Genomic DNA, 24,052 nt, shown 5'->3' on the forward strand with positions numbered 1-24,052 from the left:
TGCAGAAATACGAAAAGGAAGTCAGAATTATTTTTCAGTATTTATCAAAGTACAATCCACAGAATTGCTATGCTGCTTTTCAGATTAGTTCTAAGAGAGTACTTCAGAGATTGTCTAGTACGTATGATCTAGCAGTATAGATATTTTTGTATGCATGCTCTGTATCCTGTGCTGAGTAAGATTAACGAGCTGTGGTTAGTGATCATCTGCAAAAACAGGCATGTATTTGGCTGCCCAAGTAGATGACCGCATGCTTCACATCACGCGTGCAGTTCTGAAGCTCATCATCTCAGCCTTTATAAAGGTAAGCTTTAAGAATGATCAACTGAGAATCTGAGAATATTGCCCATTATGCTGTATCGGAATATCCAGAATTTCTGGGTATTTACCTCTGTAAAGAAACTCTGAGGGAGTTTTAAAATGCAACATTCCATTTGACTCACTGCTAAAAAGTAAACAAAGCCACCACCCAACCTCTTCTATCCTTTTTTCTAAAAATTTACCTACATAACCTCAGGAACCCTCGAATAAAAGTTTGACCATCAAAATATTAACAGATGTGGTACCTCATATTCAAGACAAATTCACACATACTCTGCATGGCTTTAGTTAGACTGACACTGAGCAAAAAATTAATAGTTTCCTATTTTATGACATTTTATTCTAAAATCTTACATTTTATTGTCAGTAGAAAATAAAGAGCATCTTGCACAGTTCTTGCTGCAGATACAGAGCAAGGAATAACGCAATTTTAAGTGCAAATGAAAATGAAATCACAACAGTACAATAATGAAAATAAGTAACAGGGCAAACTGATACTGAAATTTAAACAACCCCTCCAACTCAGCCTTCTTTCCTTCCTTAAGTACCTGCAGTTTAGGGGGACCCTGGAGAGGGAGGGGGGCTGGGGGGGAGCAGCACACAAGCCCACCCACTCACTTCCCTGCACTCTGAGGGCAGCAGCTGCGCAGAGCCCAGCGGAACAGCTCTGGTCCGGCCAGGCTGGCTGCAGGGGCTGCGCAGTCCCACGCGTGGGACACGAATCCCGGCTTACAGACAGACACAGGCTTCCTGCGGGACCAGGCGGGCGTTATCCCGCATTCCCACTGCCGGCGAAGCCAGCAGCGGGACAGCCCGGGCGGACTGACGGACTGACTGTTTCTCTGCGAGCCCGGCCAGAGCCGCTGCTCTTACTGCTCCCGAAATGCATCAAGTCCCCGGCTGCACCAAGGGGGGCTGAACTGAACTGCAGCTCTGGCAGCCACTGGATAGCTCTGGGGCGAGTTATGAGCTTCAGACGATGAACAGCAAATGAATGGAAACCTCATTCGTAAATGACCGGCACACGTCTTCAGCATCATCGGTTTCAGAGCTCTGGACAAAACTGTGGATAAACTGGCCCTGTGGATGTGTGTGCTTAGTGGTATACCCGATTTTGGTTTATTTTTAAACTGCTGTAACAAACACAAAATCGTGATGGCAATTACAAGCATGACAGAAGTCCTAGGCTATTTCTCCTCATAATGCTAATTTGAACAGGAAAATTAGATCAACTTCCTCTTGAGGGAGAAGCCAGTAAAGGAAAACAGATGCTAGATATGTGGAATTGGAAATGGAGGAAGTAACTCCATTCTCCGATGCCAGATTTTAATTTTAGACTTCTGTTTTTCCAATATAGAGACTCTGATCAAGTTAAGTTGTATTCACTTGCTGAATCACTATATTTAATCAAAACTATTTCCAGGGCTCTCGGTTCTGCAGTGCCCCAGTCTCTGGTGCGTTTACCCTCCGACACCTATTAGGGAGACAAGACTAGGGAGAAGCTGCATCCCCCATATAAAAATACTGAGCAGCCTCAGGTCTCAGAGGAAGCGTCAGCAGGACAAGGCACTGACCTGGATTTCCCAAGTCACTGTCTAGCATCAAAATCAGTGGGTCACCTTCCCTATAAAACCTGACTCCGCTTTTCTCCCGCTTTTTGTGCACAGGGTGGGCCAAGGAAACGAGGCTGGATGGCTTAGCTATTTTTTCAGAAAAAAAAGAACACAGAAGATACTAACAAGAGATTACCTGTTAGATATTTTACTTTAGCTCGTGCTCTTTCATCTGCATCAAAATACCACACTGTTATTGCGTACCTAGGGAAACGGATGGAAAAAGAACTCCTGAACTACGAAGAAAACAAGACAGTGAGGCACTTGACATAAAACACAACCTAAACGAGGTGGTACTTCTGCAGTCTGACAGAAGAAAGATTTCATGAAGCACAAAGCAAGCACGTCTTTTTTTTTCTTTCATTAGTAGGTATTGTCTGAACAGTCACTGAAAGAGTGACATTGATGCTGTAAGTTTACCCTTCTTTTTCCCCAATGAGCTGCTACTAGGGTTCTTGCCAAGAACCTGTAACGCTGTCTGCATCACCTTGCCCTGTGACCTCATCTTTTACTTTACTTAAGCCTACAACTGAGTCACGCTGCAAGAACCTCTTCATTTGGACGTTCGCCATAAGGGAAAGTTAACCACCCCTTCTTACACAGCTCCTCTGGTTTTCCACTGCCCGTAGAGGATTTACATATGAAATGCCAGATACTAAGAGAAGACTTTAAGGAACTTCAGTAAATGGCATTTCGCTCCCTGACCCTGCTTGGAGCATAAAGGGGGAGGGGAGAGCGGTACAGCCTCTCGAAAGGCTCCAAGAGGATGCGCCAATGGCAGTTTCAAGTTACTTCTTGCAAAAGTACTTGTGTTATCTCACAGCTCCAGTCAATGTTCAGTGCTCCTGCCATCCAAACCTGTTGCGACATGGGCAACAGGAAATCTGGATCAACAACTCAACCATTTACCTATTAACTCTGTGTGGAAACGCCACTCAAGATGTGGGGGCAATGAATGCGAGTACCTTTAGCATCATCCACTGCCCTACACTGAGGGACAAAGGAGACACCAAATTCCCCCTGTGACTCAGACTGGGGGCAACTCCTCTACCACCCGAGAGAAAGAAAAGATTGGTCCATCATTGGTGGTTTCTGCCCCACAGACCTCTCCCAATTCCCAAACTAAATTGTGGTTTACCGCAAGTTTGAATACCACTATTTTCTAACACCTCCCTCCCAACAAGAGGGGAGGTAAAGGCTGCAGTACCTAGTCAATCTTCCAGTAACACAGGGAGGTGTCAGGACAAAGGGAAAGGAGGAGAGTGTAAAGTCATTACAGAGAAGTAATGAAGACAGCGCCCCTTGGCTAAGGTGGGGTCTGCTTATGGCTCTCTGTGCTGCTACCCGGTTCTGCCAAGTACACTATCAGAAACTTCTGGCGTTTCCAGTCCCCCCTCCTGCCTACCCAAGAGGATGTCTTCTCCTAAATAAGGGATCAGACATTAGTACCGACTCAGAAGCACAGCGAAAGCCTAATGAATCAGCAGAAAAAACCAGTCTTGTCACAATGCAACTCAAAGTGTATGTGGAAAGACCTGGGATCAGGTCATAATTCACAGTTTCACTTATTTCTCATTAAGATTTGCTCATGTCTTGATAAAAAAAAGCATCATGCAATATATGGAGTCCATTAGTCCTACCTTGTAGCAAATGCTGGCTGTACTTCATGAGGGTTGCGGCGATCAGACCAGAAGAATAGCAGTCTATCGAATTTGGGTTCAATATCAGCGAATTGGGCTTTACCTTCTGGAAATATCCGAAGGATGCCTCCACTTACCTACAAATTAAGTATTTAAAACCAGTGCTTGAAAACAATGTCTCGGCAAATATAGCATTTGAAAATATTTCAGACACTTGGAACCAAAACAAAAGCCTTTATCAGATACTACAGAAATTATGAATCTACGGCTTTTCTGTTGATACATTTAACAAAGTGTTTCACACATTTTTCAATAAGTAATTTCTGACTGCTTCCAAATATTAAACCTCCATTCACATTTAAGTAAACAGCTGTGGGTTTAGATCGGTTGGTTTTTTAGCTGCATTACCTACTTGAAAAAACAGACAAGACCGACTGATGTTACACAGGTGGCTAAAAATACGCTAGCATAATAAAACATCGTATTTCACATCCAAGTTTCACCCTTCCCCATTAACGAGATTGTTTTATTTAACAGCAGCACAGGTTTATCATGTTTCTGTAATGAAGATTTGGAAAGACTAGGAAGCTTCAAACTAAAGTTTGAATTTTTATTACTGTTGGTCAATGTAGATCTCTTCCAGGCTTTGAATATGCATGCCTAGAGAACAGCACAAGTAGGTGGGGTTAATTATTTTTAAGTCATATAACCTTCTTCCTAGTGATGGCATTGATGTAGTTAGATTTAACTATAGATAGCCACTGTAGGCCTTCATGGGAAAGTCGTAACTGTGCAAGTACTAACAAGGTAAGTTGATATAAATGACTGGGTTTTTTAATTGTGATCTAAATCAGCGAACGAGAAGCGGTAATTCAAATCAACTTGTTTTCCTAAAGAAAGTCTGAGCTTCTTTCTTTGCTAACCAATACACCTGGTAACATATTAATTTGTAATTTAAAATAGATTTTGCAGGAAATGCAATACCTTTGTTCATAAATCAAATATTCAGCTAGTAAATTTTTCAGCTATTGCAAAAATGCAATTTGCTTGACTTTGACACTCTGGTATGTATTCTTTTTTTTCCAGGAGAGAAACCATAAATAATCCAAAAATGCCCCAAAGGTACCTTTTAAGATGTTCTGCCCATCTAGCGCACTTATATACAAAGATGCTATCATGGCAAATAAGGCTAGTAATTTATTTCCTAATTGAAGGATCAAATTTGACATTTCAAAAAGCAAGTCAGAAACAGAGAGCTTGAACTGCATCAATTTCTGACTCAGCTTTCCAATCTACCAATTTTGAGTATGTTATCAGTTTCCTTGTCTCATCCAGCTCTCAGAAGAAACAGACAGCACTCAAGAAAAGAAAAGAAATTTAAAAAAAACCCAAGGAAAAAAGCCCTCAAGCTACAACTTGCGTTATCTGTATCTGGTGCACTCAATTCACACGCAACTTCCCAACTACAACAGAAGTATCAGTAGTTTTATCTTTTCTTTTTCATATACAATGAGAATAAACTTCTCCATAGCTAGCTGCACAGCAATCAAGAAATAAACAAAGCTATCTTTGCATTACTCTCTCATGCTTTCAATACAGCCAGTTAGCTAGGTCCATTCTTTAAATCTAGCTAATGCCACTGAACCGTTAGAAAAATCCTTATTTAAAAGTTACTTTATCATAGTCACTACATCTATGGAGAATTTCACGTCACTGGTAGTAAATTCTTAGACCACTTGAACTGTGTTATAAATCCTTAACTATTTTACACCCTGTATCTACAACGATACAGAGACTTGTGCTGCCTTGAACTATACTGATACAGCAGTAACTGTAACACTTGGCTTATTTGAAACTGCTCCCAAGCTACAGCATCTTTCTCTTTAGAAGCAACTTAAGTAATCTAGTTGCACAAACAGTAAACTCAAGATTCAACATGAATAAAAGGAGAAATAAACTAAAAGCAGCTGTCTTTCAAATAATCTTTATTTACTCTTTGTGTATGTATATGGGTGTTCACCATACAAATAATGTACGCAAAGTTGACTAATTAGGTATTTATGAAGCTTTGGACAATAGCAGATACTTGTAAGAAACGTACACAAAAAACATGCAACTTTCCTTCAACCTCACAGTTAACGTAATGTAAGAATGCAACTAAGGCACAGAAATAAGGACACAAAGACCTGTAGCAAAGGTGCACTAGGAAGTACAGGTTTTAAAAAAAAAAGTTATATAGGAAGAAATTATTGCATACCTTGGCATCCCAGTCTTTATTAAGATAATATATACACGTAACACATCTTCCGTCTCCATTTGGGTTATCAACATGGCGCACATATCCTGTTCCATTGCCTGGATAACAAGCCACCATAGCCTAGAGTCAAAGAATCAAACACGATAATTAATTTTATCTCTGTGTGTGGGAAGAAGTCTATGGTTTATCTGTATTAATTGCTAAGTAATTCATATATAAGCAACAGAAAAATTAAGATAGAAATAAGGGGAAAATAATTTTATCTGTGTTTCCTTTATAGTTAAAAAGTGGTTTTGATCCCAGAAAAAGTGGTTTAGATCCCAGATGTCTACAACAAAAGCATAAGACACACCGACAGGAACACTGTTAATTAAAGTATGGAAGGTGGGGCTGCTCCCATGTTGTGACTAATCATTCAGATTTCCCTCCCTTGAATGAAACACATGAGAAGAAAAACGTCTTGTGCATAATTAAGTAGCACGCGCTTCTCCTTATGGTAAGAATACTTGTTTTCCAGACTCAAGTTCACAGACAGCTATCTTTTGTTTCAAAAATCTTTATTTCCATATATAGTCTACTAAAGGAAGCCGCAATTCTTTGGTAGCTCGTTCTAGGCAGAAATCAGAACACAGTATTTGCCAGAAGTTGCATTAACGACCAAAAGGTCATTAAAAAAACCCCTAAAAGTTAAGCCAAACTTCATTCACATGAGATGGAAACAACTACACTGTATGGAAAGTACTCAAAGCTACAAAATTCAACTATACTTATATTTTTGAGATTAGGCACTTCAGCTTCTCAGTGCCTGTACTGTAATCATAGCGTAGTCATCCTTATAGGTCTCACATTATGTAAACATACTACATGTATCAAGTAATGTGACCTAATATTTGGCAGAGTCATTACTTACGAGTTTTGCTGCAGGAAGAAAAACCCACAAAAATCAAAACAGTGAGTTAGAGACCAAATAATGTAATAAGGGTTCTGTAATTTCCTTTCTTAGGGAGAAAAAAGGAACAAAACAAAAGCGAAGCTGGGCTGAAGAGGAAGATATTTGGTTTCCACTGAAAGCCAACCCTCTTGAAAAAAGTCCCACGTACACCCCATCCAAGCTCTCATGGAGCATAAACAGTGCTGAAAGGAGATCCAGGTCCAGCCCTGCAACAGCATTCCTAATAACAGGGAAGTTTTAATTTAGGGGGTTTTGCTGAGAAGTATCATGTAAATTAAACCCTGACATTAATTGTCGCTCAGCATCTGTGTGAAACAGCTGCTAAAGCTCATTCAGAATGAAGAAAACATTGAGACCTGGTAACTAGAGCCATGTCACTTCTCGCTGACATCACAAGGAGGTAGTCTCAGATATGAAAAAGTCTTCGGGCATATAAATGACCTAAGTATCTTTCACTCAGCTAAAACACTTAGTGTTAAAAGTTTAGGACAGTTCCCAGGTCTCTCTGGCCAACACAGGTTTTTTTTCAAGGGCATGCTTGGTTGCCGTCTGTTCGTCAAAAAGATAGTATTGTGATTAGAGAAGCATAAATCTGCAACCTATTGCTATAGTTTCCTTTATAAGGTACTGAAATGGGTGCCTGTTCTCTTTGCTGAAGGGAAATCAAGAAAGCAATCTTTAGCATCAACACTGCTGAAGAAAAAGAGGACCAGTCACACTTTTTGGAAAGCCTGGGGAAACACCAGCTGCCATCAACTTCATATAAAGAGCAGCCATATTCAAGGTCAAAAGCATTTCATACAATCACTTGAGTCTAAAATACTGTCAAAGTTTAAAAAAAGCCCTTGTTTTTGACTTCACAGTCTGCTATCAACGGCAAGAGACGAAAAACAGTTTTGCTGCGGTAACTTACCTAATACGTATTTGTTATAACAGTATGAATGACTCAGCCTTTAGCGGCAAATTGGAAAGCAAACAAATTTGCAGATCAGCTCGTGTAGCATAATGTATGTTGCTTTTGCCAGTTAGTGTGCCAATTCTCCCTCCCCAGCGGAACTACGATAAGGAAAGTCACAAAACAATTTATGGGCCATGTGAAATACATGGCTTTGTGAAACAATATGAAGTGACTTTGTGTCCAACTGTCAGATACTGTAAGACCACCCACCCATTCAGAAAGGGAAAAAAAGTGACCCAGGTAAATAATGAAAGCCCATACTTTTCTTGTTTTAAAGTTTTACAGTGTAAATAAGCAAGCAAATAGCAGTGTGCCAAGCAGAGAGAAAATTCTAGGGTTGCAGGTTGTTTGGTTTTTTTAAAACACTGTTCACAGCAGTCAAGAGAGCCAGGCATTTGAGACCAGAACATCCAAGATTCCTTAACATTTTAGATTATGAACAATAAAGTTGTTGGCTCTCAAAAACCAAAGAGCTACCTGTCGCATCAGTCTTCCCATAAAAGTAATTGATGAATTCAACTCAAGGCATTACATAGTTATTATTACAAAAACAAAATTACTTGTATTTTCTTGACAGACAAGGAGGTCTCCCCTTTTGTGCTTCTTAGGCATTACAATTTTTAAGCGTTCAGTAATCTTAATTTCTGCAAAGAATGTATTTAAGTCACACACTGGATTTGTTCACCCACTGGATTCCTTCGCAAACACTTTTACTATTAACCTCCTTCAACTCCAGAGCACTCTCTTTTAGCCTGAGCACTCATGCCTAGCACATGAGCGCTGTCCTGAGATACCCTCTGGAATTTATGAGTAACCGAGAAAGCATGAAAGCGCCCTCCCCACTCCGCAATCCGCCCACCTGCATCTATCAAACCCATGTACTCACAGGCTTAGGAAGCTGCTGATCACTCATCCACATACAGATGTTCTACCTGCAAATGTTTAACTCTGGAAAATTTACTTTAGGCCATCAGCCCAAACGAGCAACTTTAAGTTGTTAACGGAAGAACTAACTGCAACCACAGATCTTTCGCTAAGCATCGGCACCCTTAGCATGTCAGCTAATTAATTAACTTTCTAACTTAACAATTAAATGCACGCAGGTGATATCAGAGGGAATAACCCACAGTCCATATGGTTTTGTTCACTATGTAAAGAGGCATCAGCTAAGACGCTCAGCCCTGGGAGGCACCAGCACATCAGTGCAGCCGAAAACGTGATTTCATTTGGGAGTAGCCTCGACCTCCTTTCAGAGAAGTATGACAGCCTCGCCCATACATAAAGAAGGAAGAAGACTTGCAGGTAAACAGACTGAAGCTTCTCCTTCCATCCTCTCCATCCCTCTCACAGCTGGACACCTGCAAGTTTAGGTACTGCTCCTTAAAAAAGAAAAAAAAAAGAAAAAAAAAAGGAAGGAATAATAGCAAACTCTTAGGAAAGAGGGGAAAATAAAAGTTACATGAAAATGTCCAATTCGTTAAGTGGGGGGGAAGCCCCAAACCACAAACATAAAACTGAAAGAGGACATGTGTTGTCATATTAATTTATTAATATAAAAGAACTTTATTGTTTAGCTCAAAGAAAGCTGCATCAGTCAAGGAGATGTCACTTTTGCTGTTTGCTGAAGGAACTGCAAATCTCTGTGAGCAAAACAAAATGTCTAAATGCAAGACCAATGACTTCCTACCAAAATTTATCAGATGCTCTCACAAAGACTTCATTGAAAATCCTTGGCGTGGGTCATCTGACAGATTATTCAAAGAAGGGAAAAAGCCACACCCCGAAGAAAAGAAGAGGGGAAAAAAATGTGACCCATCGCTGTTTGGTCCATCTGTGATGTATATATAGCTCAAGAATTTGTTCATCCCTAACAAATGACAGTCCTGAGGAAACACATTTCAGTTTAAGCACATCAGCCTAAGATTTTTCACCAGGTGTACACAAAGTAACAATCAAATGGGAAGAAAAAAAGACTTGTATTGATACTACTTTGTGTGAGCAGCATCAAGATTACTGACTTAAACATGCAAATGTGGTACGGCTTGTCCTGGATTCCTAACTCTTCTGTCTCTGCTTGTGAAGAATTTGCAGAAACTTACAACAGAAAGAAAATATCAACAGGGGGAAACTCCTGTCAGCCTTACCCAAAACAGAGGAAGCTGGAAGGGGCAAAACAAACTCTTTGGGACTGGGCTAATCCCAGTATTTCCATACTAACTTCCATCTCAGTAAAACTTTATGCTGATACCCCCATGATCTAGTAAGCAAGGCCAGAGAACCAAGCTTTCACATGAGTCAACGCTGAAACTAGCGAAGCTGGAGAGAAACATCACCTCCTAAAAAGATTCCCTGATAAAAAAAAATCCATGCCTTGCAATCATCGTGAACTGGAGAACCTGCAAGAGGAAAGCAAACTACTACTTAATGGGCTTAAAAATTAAACAACGCAGTAGTTGAGATGTCCCCAGGAGAGAACAGGAATCTGCAAATTTTAGTTAGAAGCTAACCTAAAGACGAGACTGACACATTGAAGCAGCTTTGAATCATTTCTCTCTAGCCCCTCTCCCCTACTACTATATGACCACTACAGCCATTCAATTTGCCTATTAGCCAAGGAGTTAGGAGCTATCATTTTCTGCTGCGTTTTTCTCTGCAGATATAGTAAAACACTTAGCTGCAGATTAAAAGAAAAAAACAAACAACCCCCAAAACCTCACCTACTTCAAATACCAGCTATGTGGGTCATCTTCTGGCAAGCGCAGGGTAAGCTGCTCTTCTAGGAATACACAACAGAGGGCAGGGAAGACGAGCGTGCGTCACCCCTCTCCTGTGGCTGCTGGCAGAGCGGAGCAGCAGCAGCTCCTCTAACAGGGAAGCAGGCTTGGCAAAGCCGCCAGCTCTTGAGCTGCCAGAGGGAAGGCAAACCAAACTGAGGACAGAGATGAAAAATGCACTCAAGATAGGAAAGCAAAGGGGAAAAACTGAGAGTTGACATAGCTGCTTACGCTATAAATAGCATCAGCACGCGGCTCCGTACATGGGTTACATCTTCGTGGGCTTCCAGGGAGTTCAGAAACTAACGGTAATGTGACCTCCCTCACCCCTTCCCAGGGCTTTCAATGACATGGCCAGTACAAGATTTCTACCTGCTTCGATAGAACCGCATTCCATAAGCACAGAAAATCAAGCACCATACCATGCCATCAGAAGTTCGACACAACGGATTAATACTTTTACTACATTGCTTATTTCTAACTTGCCCATCAGGTGCTGACTTCTCAGACTGAAGTTCAGAGAAACCTTTGCCAACCTAGCAGTTCAGTGGCAGGCTCTTCCAACTTCTCTTCAAATTAATACACTGCTTGACTCTTGTTTTCAGTTTTACATGACATTTACCTGCTTACAACCTTCACTTCACACATTCTAACAAACTGACACAAATCAGAAGGCGGAAACTTTCTTTCACGCTGGTTCAGTGGCCATGTCCAGCCCAGCACTGGAGTTTGGATCCAAAGAGCCTGAACGTAACCAGGGTGCCACCAGCAAACAAGCGCTGGCATTTTTCACTGGAGCTACACCAAGTTTGGTACTCCCCCTTCACCATTCAATTCTAATTGCACTCGACAGCAAGATCACAAGAAGCTGATTTCACCGTATCATTCCTTTCGTTCATGCATGCACACAGGCTCTAAGAAATGTTCATGAGCTCTTGGATCGCTGAAGAAACGTGCATGTAAGTTTGGATATTTCATCAATTCTTTTAAATGGCAGAGGAAAAAACCCAGAACCGCAGTTGCCCAAGCCTGATATTCAGGAAATGACTGTGAACCTGCGATGTGCTCACACTTTGATGAGTACATCTAATAAACAGCAACCTTAGATAGGATAGAGAACATAAGATAGAGAAGCTCCCTCGAAACGATCAAGCAAGAGGCATTAACATGGGGGGGGATGGTGGAGATTCTCGCCGTGGGCTGGGGACAGAACCCTACATGGAGGCTTTGACCGAGCCCTGAGGAAAGCAGCTTAGGGCATCACAGAAATGCATCTCAAAAGGTGAGCCACCGAGCAACTGAAACCAGTTGCAGGCAGACATAACAGGAAGACCTAAAATACACTTCCTAACTCCCAGCTGAAGTCCTGCAGCCCCCACCACTACTAAACTGAGATAACGACATTTAAACATTAACAAGGTTCTCTCTGCTCTCCTGGACCTCACTTGGGAAGTCTCAAATCTCCAAAGGCAAAGAGAAGAGACTGCCAAGTCAGCTTACAAGCTTCAAGGGGAAAAAATAAAGACTGTATCTTCTTTAATATTTAACACAGTGGCATTTTCCAGGCTGCTAGCCAAGCTAGGTAGGGCATGCCTATTCTCAAAATTGTGCCAGTTTAACCAAAAGGTGCTGGTTTAAAACTGAATCAGTGAAACTAGCGCAGGTACCCTTGCAGTCATTTAATCCTATGAATGCCTAGCTTCCACTAACTTAATCTAACTGCTTATTAGGAAAATAAAACTGGGCTCAAATCTAAAAAGTCTGCAGAAAATTGTGCACTGGCTTAAACAGGGTATTAGAAAGAAAACCAAACAAACAAACAAACAGCACATCCAAGCCATGCTAGTGCTTCAAAGCACTAATAGCTCCCCAAAGGTTCAACATGACACATTCTGATAGTTTTGATCTCAAAGTCTACTACAAACTTAAAAAAAAGGCAACAACCTAGAACAAACAAACAAACAAAATCCCCCTGATATACCTAATAGAGGCTTCCCAAAGAGAGTAGCTAGATGAAAAGCTCTGCCACCAAGGGCAGAAAGTTCTCTCTCAAAAGCCTAGGAACAAACACAACACTTGACTTGGTAGCTGACAAAGTTTTAAAGCATATTTTGATTCGTGTCAGCCTAAATCTGTCTACATTATGATTAAATAAGTTGGCCAGTACACTTCAGATTCAAACAACTGTTGAATAATATAAAATGTGTTTGCAGAACTGGCTGGCCTCCATGGATAACTCCCCATTCCCTCCAAGACAAGCAGACTGGTGACTCACTGGTTTTGGCGCTGTACAAAAATTTGACTTACAAAAAGTAAGTCAATCAACACAAATTTTAAGACTCTATTTTTAATTTAATGTCATAAATGCTTTGAAATTAATAATACCATTTAGAAAGTAAGTACCTTGAAACTATTTCCCCCGCAAGATGAGACAGAACATTCTGCTCTCACATTAGACTAGTCAACTTACTAGTTTCATCACTAACCAACCATTCAGAAAGGCCACAGAGAAGCAACATCTTTAAAAACTAAGAATAATACAACACTAAAACCAACTTACAGTGGCTTGCTAAAATAGTAAGAAGCTAAAGCTCATTCAGCTACATCACTTAAAATATATTCTGACAGCAGTTTGTGCACACCAGATTTCCAGAGCCAGCCACATGACATCAGGCACACTGACGGATGACACATGAAAAAGCGTGGTTACCTATTTTAAGATCATTACACACGATCACTGAATTTGTTTAGCTGCGTGAGATCTACTGGATAAACTGAACTTACATTACCTTAAAAAATAAAGCATGCACATTAGCTCAAACTTCAAAGCTGGAGACTTTTTATACTTCTTAATACCACAAGAGACTGGGGAGGAAGAAACCCTAAGGATTAAAGATGGGCAAGGGGTAGGTGTTTTTTGTTTTTAAACAAAACCTTACTGTAATACCTGTGAAAGTGAATGGCTAAAAGATTTGCCATTTAAAGAATATCACTCATCACCACTACCATTCTCCCGCAAAACTACAGATACTGAGAAGCCTCGAACTTCTTCCCTATAGAAGACAAGAAACTGTATATGACGGTTTTGCTAAATACTAGATTATGTGTATATATATATATATAAAGTTATTTCATTACTTATTTAACACTGTAATGTTGTTTCTGCATTAAGGAGCAAAATAACCATAAAGTGACATTTAACTTGCAGGAAAGATATCTTTATATAAATCTGAATGTTGTGCAACAACACAGTAATAGGACTGCCTGTTTAGCACTACGGTTAGCCAGGTACTTGTGTACTCTAAGTATCTTAAGCTTACTGCCATCTACATGAACATTTACTGAAGTCAAAGTCAAGGTCTCAGCTAGCACCTCTAGATTTTAACCAGTTTACTGTTTACAGATCTACTGCCATAAACAGTATGTTGAGGAAAATTATTTTTAAAGTAGTTTCTAATGGTATTTGCAAAGGGACATACACAATTCAGCCTGCCCACAGCTTTCCAAACTTGACAACGTACGCTATAGCATTCACTCCTACTATTAAGAGTCCAGACAATTCTTTGGAATTATTTATAAATTAAAAACCCAAGTAACTATGCACTGAAATGCTAATAGACAAAGTGCTGCTTTAATTTATATTAACACTGCACCAAAGTCTGACTAAGGTTTAAAGCTAAATAGCAAGGAACAGCCTGTAACATGCTTTCAACTCACCTACCATTTAAATCCAAGAAATGCTGACTCTGCCCATACTGGTTTTTATGGGTTTTCACACATAAAACTTCCTTACAATCCCACCATCACACTGTAATAGGGCCTCTCTCCCAGCTAGTATAAATAACACTTAGGGTTTTTTGGTTTTAACCAGATCACCCAGTGTATCCAGTTCAAATGTAAGTAGGCATTATACAAATCTACTGGTGTTCCAGCTGTGTCAGGCTACCACCAGTGCCGGGGGAAAGCCTTGAGGAACAGCTGTGGCCATGCAGAGCTAAAGGCTGACCATAAACACTGGGAACAGACTGCTGACACCAGCACGCAAGTCAGAAAAGTGACTGGAAAACCCACCCCTTCCACGTATGTCCCAGCATTTCAGGTTAGGGAGGGGAGGCATTCTGCTGCAACGAGGAGGCTGTGCCAGCTTGGTGACACTCCTGGAGGAGGGTGGCTCAGGAATGCCGTCTATTTACTCCAAGAGTATGTGGCCACATGAGCACAAGAAAGATCTGAATGTACCCAACGCCGACTCCAGGCAGTGAGAAACACCTGAGGAAACTGCCCACCCTCTCCTAGCTGATACAAAAGCCCCATCTCCTCCTCAAACACCAATTCATCGGGCTCCACAGCCTGACAGCAACAAGATCATCGTTAGGTTAGGACCACTTGCAGAGAACAGAGAGCTCCCCGGTGCTGCTCCTACAGGCTTTTTCCCACACTCTTCATCAGTCACAGCCACTTACGCCCCAAGAGACCAGCATGATTGGAAATACCCACCACCACCCTCATGCCTTGGGAAAAATAAGATGTGCCGCATTACCAACTACCAATTGATTAAAAGGAACTCACCTGGTTTGTTCCAAGTCTATTTATACTTGGCATTAGGAAACTGCTACGAAAACAACCCATCCAGGCAAAAAAGTTACCTACCGCCTTGCCACCATTTCAATAACAAAGATAGTATTTTATATATTCCATCAAATCATTCACCCTTCCTAAAAGGCAAGTAGGTTTCTCTACAGATTGGCCCTTTTCTGTGAATAATTAAACCTGTTCATGCTGTATGTCAAGGTCCTTGTCAATCAACATTGTTGACTGACTGTAACTTGACAAGTATCAGTGTTAGAAGCAGGATGCTAACCTCAAATTCCGCATCCCCCAGTCTAAAAATCAAAAGGTAGTAGAAGCCAAACTCCACACAAAGTGATGGTGTAAGCAGAAATGCCGTGACAGTACAAAACATGACAGAAAGAAAGCCTTTCTGAATCAACTTATCACTGAGATTTTTCCCCTTTCCAAGTATTCAGAAGAGCACAGAACCAGGAAATCTCTCCCCAGCTGCTCACACAGAAAAGTCAGAAATCCTAACACCGGCTCAGTTAGCATGCTGCCAGTACTTACATACTCTTAAACGCGTTGCATTTAGTAAAAAGAGGAAGCACACCCCACGCAGAAATGACGGATTTCAAGACAGGACACGTATACCTCATTCTCTCATGTTTCTGCAGAAAGGTTTTCCTGTATGTCCCTAAAAGTCCAATCAGCAGGAACTTTTCCGGAGAACTGAAGGACAGTTAGGGTTTTACAATCCACTGTACTCACTGGGGAGAGATTGCAGGGATTAGCAATAGTCACCTAGATCAGAGGTGTCAGGTTAGACCATGAGGACTGTTCCGTAAGACATGTTTATGCAACCTGCACACGAGATCTGCAAAGCGTAACAGCAGTGGAAAGTACAGACGGACAGATGATGGAGAGCAAAATGAAAGGAAGATGAAGGAAGAGAAGCAGACACCAGAAGGAACAGCAGCACTGACATAAGTCTGCATCAGTGGAAGGGGGAAAATAATGCTGAGCACCATGAGAACGAAGGAACAAATGGAACAACAAGCAATTCTGCAAAATGCTAGATTCCAGAATCCTGTACAAGAAATCAACTCCCCCTTCAAGTCAGCAGGCAATCACTGCAGATTTCAGGGTTGGCAGAAGCGTATTGTTCAGCCACAGACCGTATTTTAAAATGAAATTTCTACATCATTACTGAAAGTAAACAACAGAGCTTTGAAAACATGGATCTAGTATTGTACGCTAACAGTGGGTAATAGTTTCTGAAGAGGAAACTGCATTTCAGGAAACTTTCCGTGGGCAGCCAGCTGATTTACTAACTTCTATTACATGTAGTAGATGACCCTAAAGATACTACAGGTCCCAGAACTCTTTATGTCTTAAGTCTGTATGTTGTCTTCACTTGATCCGAGATGTGCAACCAAAGAAGAGGAAAACCAATTCTGATGCTGGAGAAAGGCTGCAGAGAAGAACAGGGAGGAAGAAGAGGAGTGGGTAAGCACCCGTGGATGGCAGAGGCGCCTGCCAACCATACACTGTGGTAACGAAGGGAGCAGGTTCCACAGCGCAGGTTTTAATTAAGACTGCCCTGCTACTAACCCCATGAAATCAAGCTGCAAGCACTAATGACCGAGATACCTCATCAGGCCTCAGCTGCAATTGCTTTTCTGTGGCCTCCAGTCCCTTAACCAACCGCACTACAAAACCCCTCTGACACTGGAGGTTGCTCTCAGCGCACAGAATCGCAACCGAAAACAAGAAAAATGCCACCGCTTCACACACAGCACGGTAGCGTGTGCTCACATCCACCCGCTGCGTGCAGAAGGTTGCTCGCATAATATGTCTCCCAGAAAAAATGTTCACATAGAGTGGCCTTGCAAAAAGCTAACTACCTCTGGGTTGTCTGTATCCGATAGCAGCTCTGCTCTCAAGCGTATCAACTGGTCCCCCAGCTTGGCACACACAGAAACCCTGAAGCGCCAGTAGTAAAAAGACTGTAATATATTTTATTCCCAGGGTCAACATAAGCAATCCTATGCAACTACCAGCAAGACAACTGAAAGTTACTCCAGAAAACAAAATTTATTTCTTCTGTAAACCCTTAATTAGGGGTTCCCAAGCCAACATAACCCTTCCTGGCAAATGAAGGGCAGATAATAAAATAAAGTGTAAGAGATTTCTCAAAGGGAGAAAACAAAGGGATTCCACCTTCACACCACTGGGAAATTCTGTTCCCCACAGAGCCCCTGAAAAATTCTATTGCTCCCTCTAGAAAGACGTACCCAAACGGGGGGGGTAGGGGGGAAATTTGGAATTTTCCCTCATTCAAAGGCGATTTTTCTCTACGGATACTATGGGGCTATTACTAGTTGAACTGCAGAAGCTGAAGCCTCAGTGGTGAGGAAGGATCATTTGTTACTAGCTTTGTCTTTTAATAGGTATGTACCTTCGAAGTAGCAGGGTGTGAGCGTAGAAAGAGCAAAAGGCACAGTAAAAAGTGAAAGTCAAACACACCTCTGCAACATTCCTGTTGCTACATGCAAAGCCTAAACTCGAAGCTAGTCGATGGTGTCTTCACCTACATTTCCCGTGCTGCACAGGAGTATTACTTTCCATGTTTACAAGGCTCTTTATAAAGTTATAGGACTAAATAGGTAAAAATAATGTATGTTTATCTTATTACCTATATAGCTTACAATATAATTTTGGCATAGCCTTTGGCTCATGAGAGAGACCACTCCCGTTTTCTATTTCCACTAAGGAAAATGACAAAGTCAGGACTCCAGTCTAGGAACTCCTGTGTTGTTCCTGAGTCTGTGCCAGGTGTTAGGAGGCCTTGGGGAGCAACTACCTGTCATTTTCTCCAATCTATAATGGAGGTTTAATAAAAATTTAGTCAAGACATTAATTTTAATGCAAAAGTTAGAAAGTTTGAAGTATAAAGCATTTTAAGCATGAATCTTACTTCCAAGGCATTCCAGAGTACTGGAACAGGCAAAGCAAAAAGCAATAAAATAGTAAACTGCAATAAGAATTTCACTACGGACAACTCAACTCCTTTCAATGAAAAATTAGGAGTTACCAGCAGGATCCCCACAGGACCTGTACTTTTCATACGTGACCTGGGAAAAGGGGGCGAGCAGCAGAGTGACAGTGTTTACATGCAATACTGAAATACGTTGCGTAATCCATCCTGGCCCTGACTGCAGAAAGGTGCACAGAAAGGTAAAATGATACCAAGTGCCTGTATAACAAAACGGCAGGTGAAATTCAGGAAAGAGTAAGTGCAAAGGAATACCTGCTCAAAAAAAAAAAAAAAAAAAAATGTCCTTATACACAGTGATGGCTTCTAAACTGGACAGCATCACTTCAGAAAAAGCTGTAGTAAATACAGGTTGTTCTCAGCACTGCAGCAGAGGCAACTGAAGTGTCATAAATCACTAGGCAGGGAAAGGTAACAGAGTACATCACTATGCCAGCATACAAATTCATGATATACATTAAATACTGTGCTTCTGGCTGCCTTAGCTTAAAGTGGGGTTAGCAGAAACAGAAGGGTTAGCAGAAACAGAAAAGCTGCAGAGAAGGGCAGCAGGAATGACCAGAGGTGTGGAACAGCACTGATCTGCAGAAATACTAAAAAGACTGTAATTCTTCAGTTCAGGAAGGAAAGAGTGCCAGCTGAAAAATGTATGGAAGCAAATGCCAGACTTTTAAAACCATGGAAAGTAAAACTACTGGGAAATGAGTTTTCACAATACAGAGTCTAGGAGACACTGAAATCACCAGGCAGTAGGTCTTAAACAAAGGAAAGTTCCTCTTCCATCTAATCAAACTGCAGGATTCGCTGTTACAGGATGTTGCAGAGGCCAAAAGTACAAATGGCTTCTAAAACAGGATTACATAAATGAATGCAGTGGTCCAGATACAACTGCTAGCTCAGAGAGTTCCTGAACTGCCAGAAGGTGGATGGTATATAGGAACATCAGTTTATGTACATTTTGAAGCTTCATACAGACACCAATTATCGATTAGTTACAATAAATACTTAATGGTATAAACACAGATGACAAATACTTGTATGAAATGGAGACATCCGATAAGGAAGAACTCTCACCTACCAAACATGAGAAGGCAGAAGTTTTAATTACTTTTTTTTTTTTTCCCTGTAAGACTGGATACACCTCAAAAATACATAGCTGTAGCCTACAATTCAGGGATGGTCTAGCATCTAGTTCATACAGAAGGCCACTTCAGATGAGCACAACTCCATCTGGCTTCAATTTGCAACTAGATATAGGGCATGGATGGTCAACCTGGCATCTTCCAGGAGGCATGCGGCTCTTTATCTCTCAAAAGCAGTCATGCAGAGGATAGCCCATCAACAGGGTGCCTGCAACTGCCGAATACACGGCAGAGAGCAGCAACTGAGGCAAGCCTAGTCCTCTGCACCCCTGGAACCCGAGGACTCCAAGGGAGTACAGGCAAGAGGAAAGCGAGCAGCAGCACCAAGTACATGTGGAGAATGTAGATGAAAGAAAAACAGCTAGAAGTTAAATGGGGAGTAGGGATTGTAACTGAAGAGCTGCAGGCTTTTGATTTATACCACAGCCTGGCAAAAGATATGAACCTGACTCTTACCTGTTCAAAGGTTCCCTCCTCACACTTCTCTGGAACTGTTTTTAATGTTAGAGTGGGTGGCATTTTTTTAAAAGTAAAATATATCTACCACATACTGAAAATAATCTTGTCCAGATGTTTGTTAAAAAATTGCTACATAAAGTAAAAATATGGGAAATATTAAAGTAAAGCACTTTTTGGTAGTTTGTAGCTTTGAAACAGCGTATTTCACTTTTCTGTCCATCTAGCAAAGAAAGGATAGCTATCCCTGATGTACTATGCCCTCTCACTATAGAAGACATCCCAAAATCATATATAACCTTAAAATAATTTTGGAGAGGAAGTATGAGCCCCCCCACAGATAAATAATTGTTTTGGATTAAAATCTGGCTTAAATCAGTCTTCTGAAGCGTACACATGCTTTAGATCAGCAGCTACCCTAGGACAGTACTGCGTAACGGACATACGCACATACAAACTGTAGAACAGGCAACACGGGAGACAACAGTGAAGAGGCAGCAGCACAGACGGTAGTGCAAGTGATCATGTGGATGACCAAAATGGATCCAAGCCAGGAATGTTTCAAACTGTACATTACTTACATGCATTACATATCTGACCACAATGTTCCTTTAAGAAGCAAATGACCGCTAGCAGGAGGACAGACTTCTGGTCACTTCACCCAGAGAAACAATTAGGAGGACTTAGACTACTGACTGTGCCTTTGCTAGAAAAAAAAACCTACTACTTTAACAGACTGCAAAAACTGGCTTGTTCTTTACCTCCGCCACTCCAAACTGCAGTATGTCTTTCTCCACAGGAGGGCTGAGGTGGGCAGGCACCTCTGGAGATCATCTGGTCCAGCCCCCTGCTCCAGCTGGGTCAGCCACAGCAGGTTGGGGGACCTGCAGCTGAGTTTCAAGTATCTCCAAGGATGGAGACTCCAAAACCACTCTGGCAACCTGCTCCTCCGTTTGATCACCCCCAAAATGAAAAAAGCACTTCTTATGTTTAAACGGAATTTCTTGCATTTCAGTGTGGCCACTGTCTCATCACTGGGCACCACTGAGAAGAGGCTGGCTCCCTCGTCTTTACTCCCCCTATCAAGTATCTGTAAGCACTGGTACAGTCCCCCCACACCTTCTCTTCTCCAACATAACAGCCCCAGCTCTCTCAGCCTCTCCCTGTACGACCTGAAAAAGCAAATCCACTGTTACAAAGAATTCTACTGATTGTCTGATGCTCTGTCACATACGGGCTACAGGAGACACAAATAAGGTTACGCCAAACAGAGGTACAATTAGCCAACGTTATTTCACTGGGCATCACATAATATGCCAGCTGAAACTGAGTCAGTTTAAGATGCCCTTATCAACCGCCCACAGTTTCCCTTCTCACAGCAGCGAGGCTGTGTGCCAGCTGCCTGAGCAACAATGCAGCAGTCGCTGGAACTGCAAGGGGCTGATGCCTCCAGCCCAGCGCAGACCACATGCTACCAGAATACAGCCGAAGCTGTTGAGGGCGCTTGGCATCCATGGCGAGGGTGAACTGCTTTAACAAATGCTTGAACAGGACAAGAGAGCAGCAATGAGAAAGGTATCTTATTAACCAACAGTCAGGTTAGGCTGTTATTGTAACTTTTTGTTTCAATTTGACTAGGAACTTCAGGACTGTTCCAACTGTATAGCTGCAGCCCTCTGAACTACGCAAACAGGAAGGTAACAGACCCTGGCACACCAGAAGGCCAGCAAGCCACTGCAAGAGTACACCCAGCAGAGAAACCTACAGCCCCGGCCACTTCACCAAGAATGTAAAGCTATCAATAGAACAAAGTGATGCGAATTGACAATCCAACCTCCTCCTGTAACCACGTTTAAAATATTTTGATATAAAGAGAGAAAAAACCCAACCCCAAATGAAGCAAATGCATATAAACCCCTCAACTCTTCAGCCAGTTTATGGCATTTTAAAACTTCTTACATTCATCTGACAACCAACGCAACAATTCCTCCACCCTGTTGGGACCAAAAGAGAGAACTGCTTCCTGAAATCCCTCACTGCGTTCACCTTTGTATCATTTTCAACATAATGCGTGTTTTTGCAGAAACAAGGCAAGGCAGTCTCCGGCTCTGCTCTCACAGCAGCACGCTGGGGCCACACAGCAGCACCTCCTCAGAGCTGTACAGCATTCCTACAGTCCAGAGCACCTTCATGGTCAAACTACGTGCTCTGAGCTGGTCTGACCCTAAATTAACATGTAAAATTAATCCTTGGGTATAAAATAGTCTTTTTCATTAGGCCCCGTTAATTACCCTTCAAGTACAGTCTTCATCTCTTCGTTAGAGCACTAAGCTCATAATATACACGTACCTGCCCTACCTTCGCACACAATGTCCATAGACATATGCAGGCACGCACATTTCCACCTGTTCTATTTAGAACATTAAAAAAAAAAACAAACCACAAACCAACAACAAAACTCTCAAGTAGTTTTAAGTTAAATACCAAAGAACAAGAAAGTCTTCAAGTGTAAGCAGCTGTTACGTGCATAAAAGCATTGCTCTATTTTTGACAGACACTGCCCTGGAACAGGGAGTGAATTCACTTTTGACTTGAAGTTTATGACTGCCACTTACCAGCTAATTCTGGCACAAGCCTGCCCTGAAAATATGCTTGATCAGCTATCGTTAACCAACAACCTTCAAAAACTGGAAGGAGTTTACAAGGATTTAATGAGCACCAAATGACTTTTTCAAAAGGCCACAAAGCCAGCATTAGTTCTCCTTTTGAAGGATCTAAGTAGCAAGTCACAGATCTGAAAGACAAAAAGGGTATCAGAAATAATAACTACTCCATTCAGTAGTAGCTGCAAAGTCAAATAACTTTACTGTTCTGTTCACTGAAAATATTGCTTTCAAAATATTATATCCTTAGTGTAGTGTAAAAAACATGCCAATGAAGATCTTGATATATTATTGATAATTGATAATATTCTGAATCAGTTTATTTCCAAAAAACACTTGCACAGTCCTTGGATTGTCCGCAGTCACTCCCCTACTGTGAAGTAACAAAATATAGCAGCACAAGAGACAGGGAGCCCCACAAGCATCCCACTGAAGCATTAATTAACCAATCCACTCACAACAGTCCCAAACTGAATTCTGAAGCGAAAAACTGTGTTGCCTTTGTACAAGAGCTCTCCAAGGAGCCTAAAGAAAACCAATTTAGTTTCTGGATGGGCAAAAGATTTTTGCTCTAGACAGAGTATCCGTTTCCTTTTTATAAAATAAGCTTCCTTTCTGCTGCAGCAGAAAGCCTTCATTTCAGCTACTAAGCTAAATGTAGCTTACTAGCTACAAGTATACTGTGTGCATACGTACCTAACAGCACCCAGTACAAGACAACATGGTAACAACTAGAAAGACAGCATTTTGGAAAATTCCAGTAGCAACCCAGCCTGTTCAAGCCAAAAGGTGCCAGGTACTATCCAGGATGGTCTAAGCACCAAAACTGAATTACAAACATCATGAAAGCAGGTAAGTATCACAAAAGAGAATAATATGCTACCAGTTATTTGCAGCATTAACCTATTAAAAAATTAAACATCATCTAGAAAAAGGGAAAACACCTCTCAAACACCCAGTCAAGGTTACTGATATAACTAGCCCAGAGATTTGAGAACTGCTGTTCAGACAGTCCTATGACTTGGCAGGACATCACTTCCAAGGAATTTCAGTCCAAGAGGCCACTGGCAAGGGAAGGCAGCTCTTCCTCTCAAGCTGTACAGCTATGATGAGAAGCTGCCTGCTTGATTTTTGGGTGGTACTGAATTGAGCCCATTCTGCACAGGAGAGAGTGCATAGCACATGAAGGCAGCAACACAATCAGAAAATCATTGATACACCTGACAGGAAAAAAACAAATTAATTGCCCACAGTGCACTGAAATCACTGATGTGCGCAAACCTCAAGGCTACAGGTTCCTAATCTCCAGAACAGCAACAACTCAAGAACTGCAGTTGCATAGTAAAAAACAGCTGGGAAAAACCAAGCAACGAATCAAACCAGAATTCCATAGAGCTATCCTAATGCACCAGGGAACAGAGAGGAAACAGGACAGGAAAAGTGAAATAGTACTGAAATTGCCCATTTCAGATGGAGCCCCTGAAGCAGAATGAGCGCTGGATGCGGCACAAGGGGATGTGGCAGAACAGGGACCTTCCTTACCAGCAGCAGCCAGCAACAAACAGCAAGCTGCACCACAGCACTCACTGCAGAGGATGCCAGACCAGCTCTGCCTTGAAAAGAGAAAGCAAGAATGTCCTTGGTGCCGATAAATCTCTAGAATAATG

General features: G+C 41.6%; 1 protein-coding gene across 4 annotated transcripts in view; it reads right to left on the reverse strand.

Annotated features, from left to right (window-relative positions):
* Positions 1 to 24,052, reverse strand: part of EGLN1 (egl-9 family hypoxia inducible factor 1) — a 35,232-nt gene that overhangs the window by 2,731 nt on the left and 8,449 nt on the right. For 2 of the 4 annotated variants that reach the window (XM_055714860.1, XM_055714861.1), the window contains exons 2-4: positions 5,832 to 5,951; positions 3,575 to 3,711; positions 2,071 to 2,138 (exon numbers count right to left, since the gene is read on the reverse strand). In XM_055714860.1, coding sequence (XP_055570835.1) covers positions 2,071 to 2,138; positions 3,575 to 3,711; positions 5,832 to 5,951 — 325 coding nt within the window. Of the gene's footprint in view, positions 1 to 5; positions 1,402 to 2,070; positions 2,139 to 3,574; positions 3,712 to 5,831; positions 5,952 to 24,052 lie in introns of those variants that run through there. The other 2 variants (XM_055714862.1, XM_055714864.1) reach the window with 2 other exon arrangements.

Source organism: Falco cherrug, chromosome 6 (assembly GCF_023634085.1).
Source record: "Falco cherrug isolate bFalChe1 chromosome 6, bFalChe1.pri, whole genome shotgun sequence".
Classification (NCBI taxonomy): Eukaryota; Metazoa; Chordata; class Aves; order Falconiformes; family Falconidae; genus Falco; species Falco cherrug.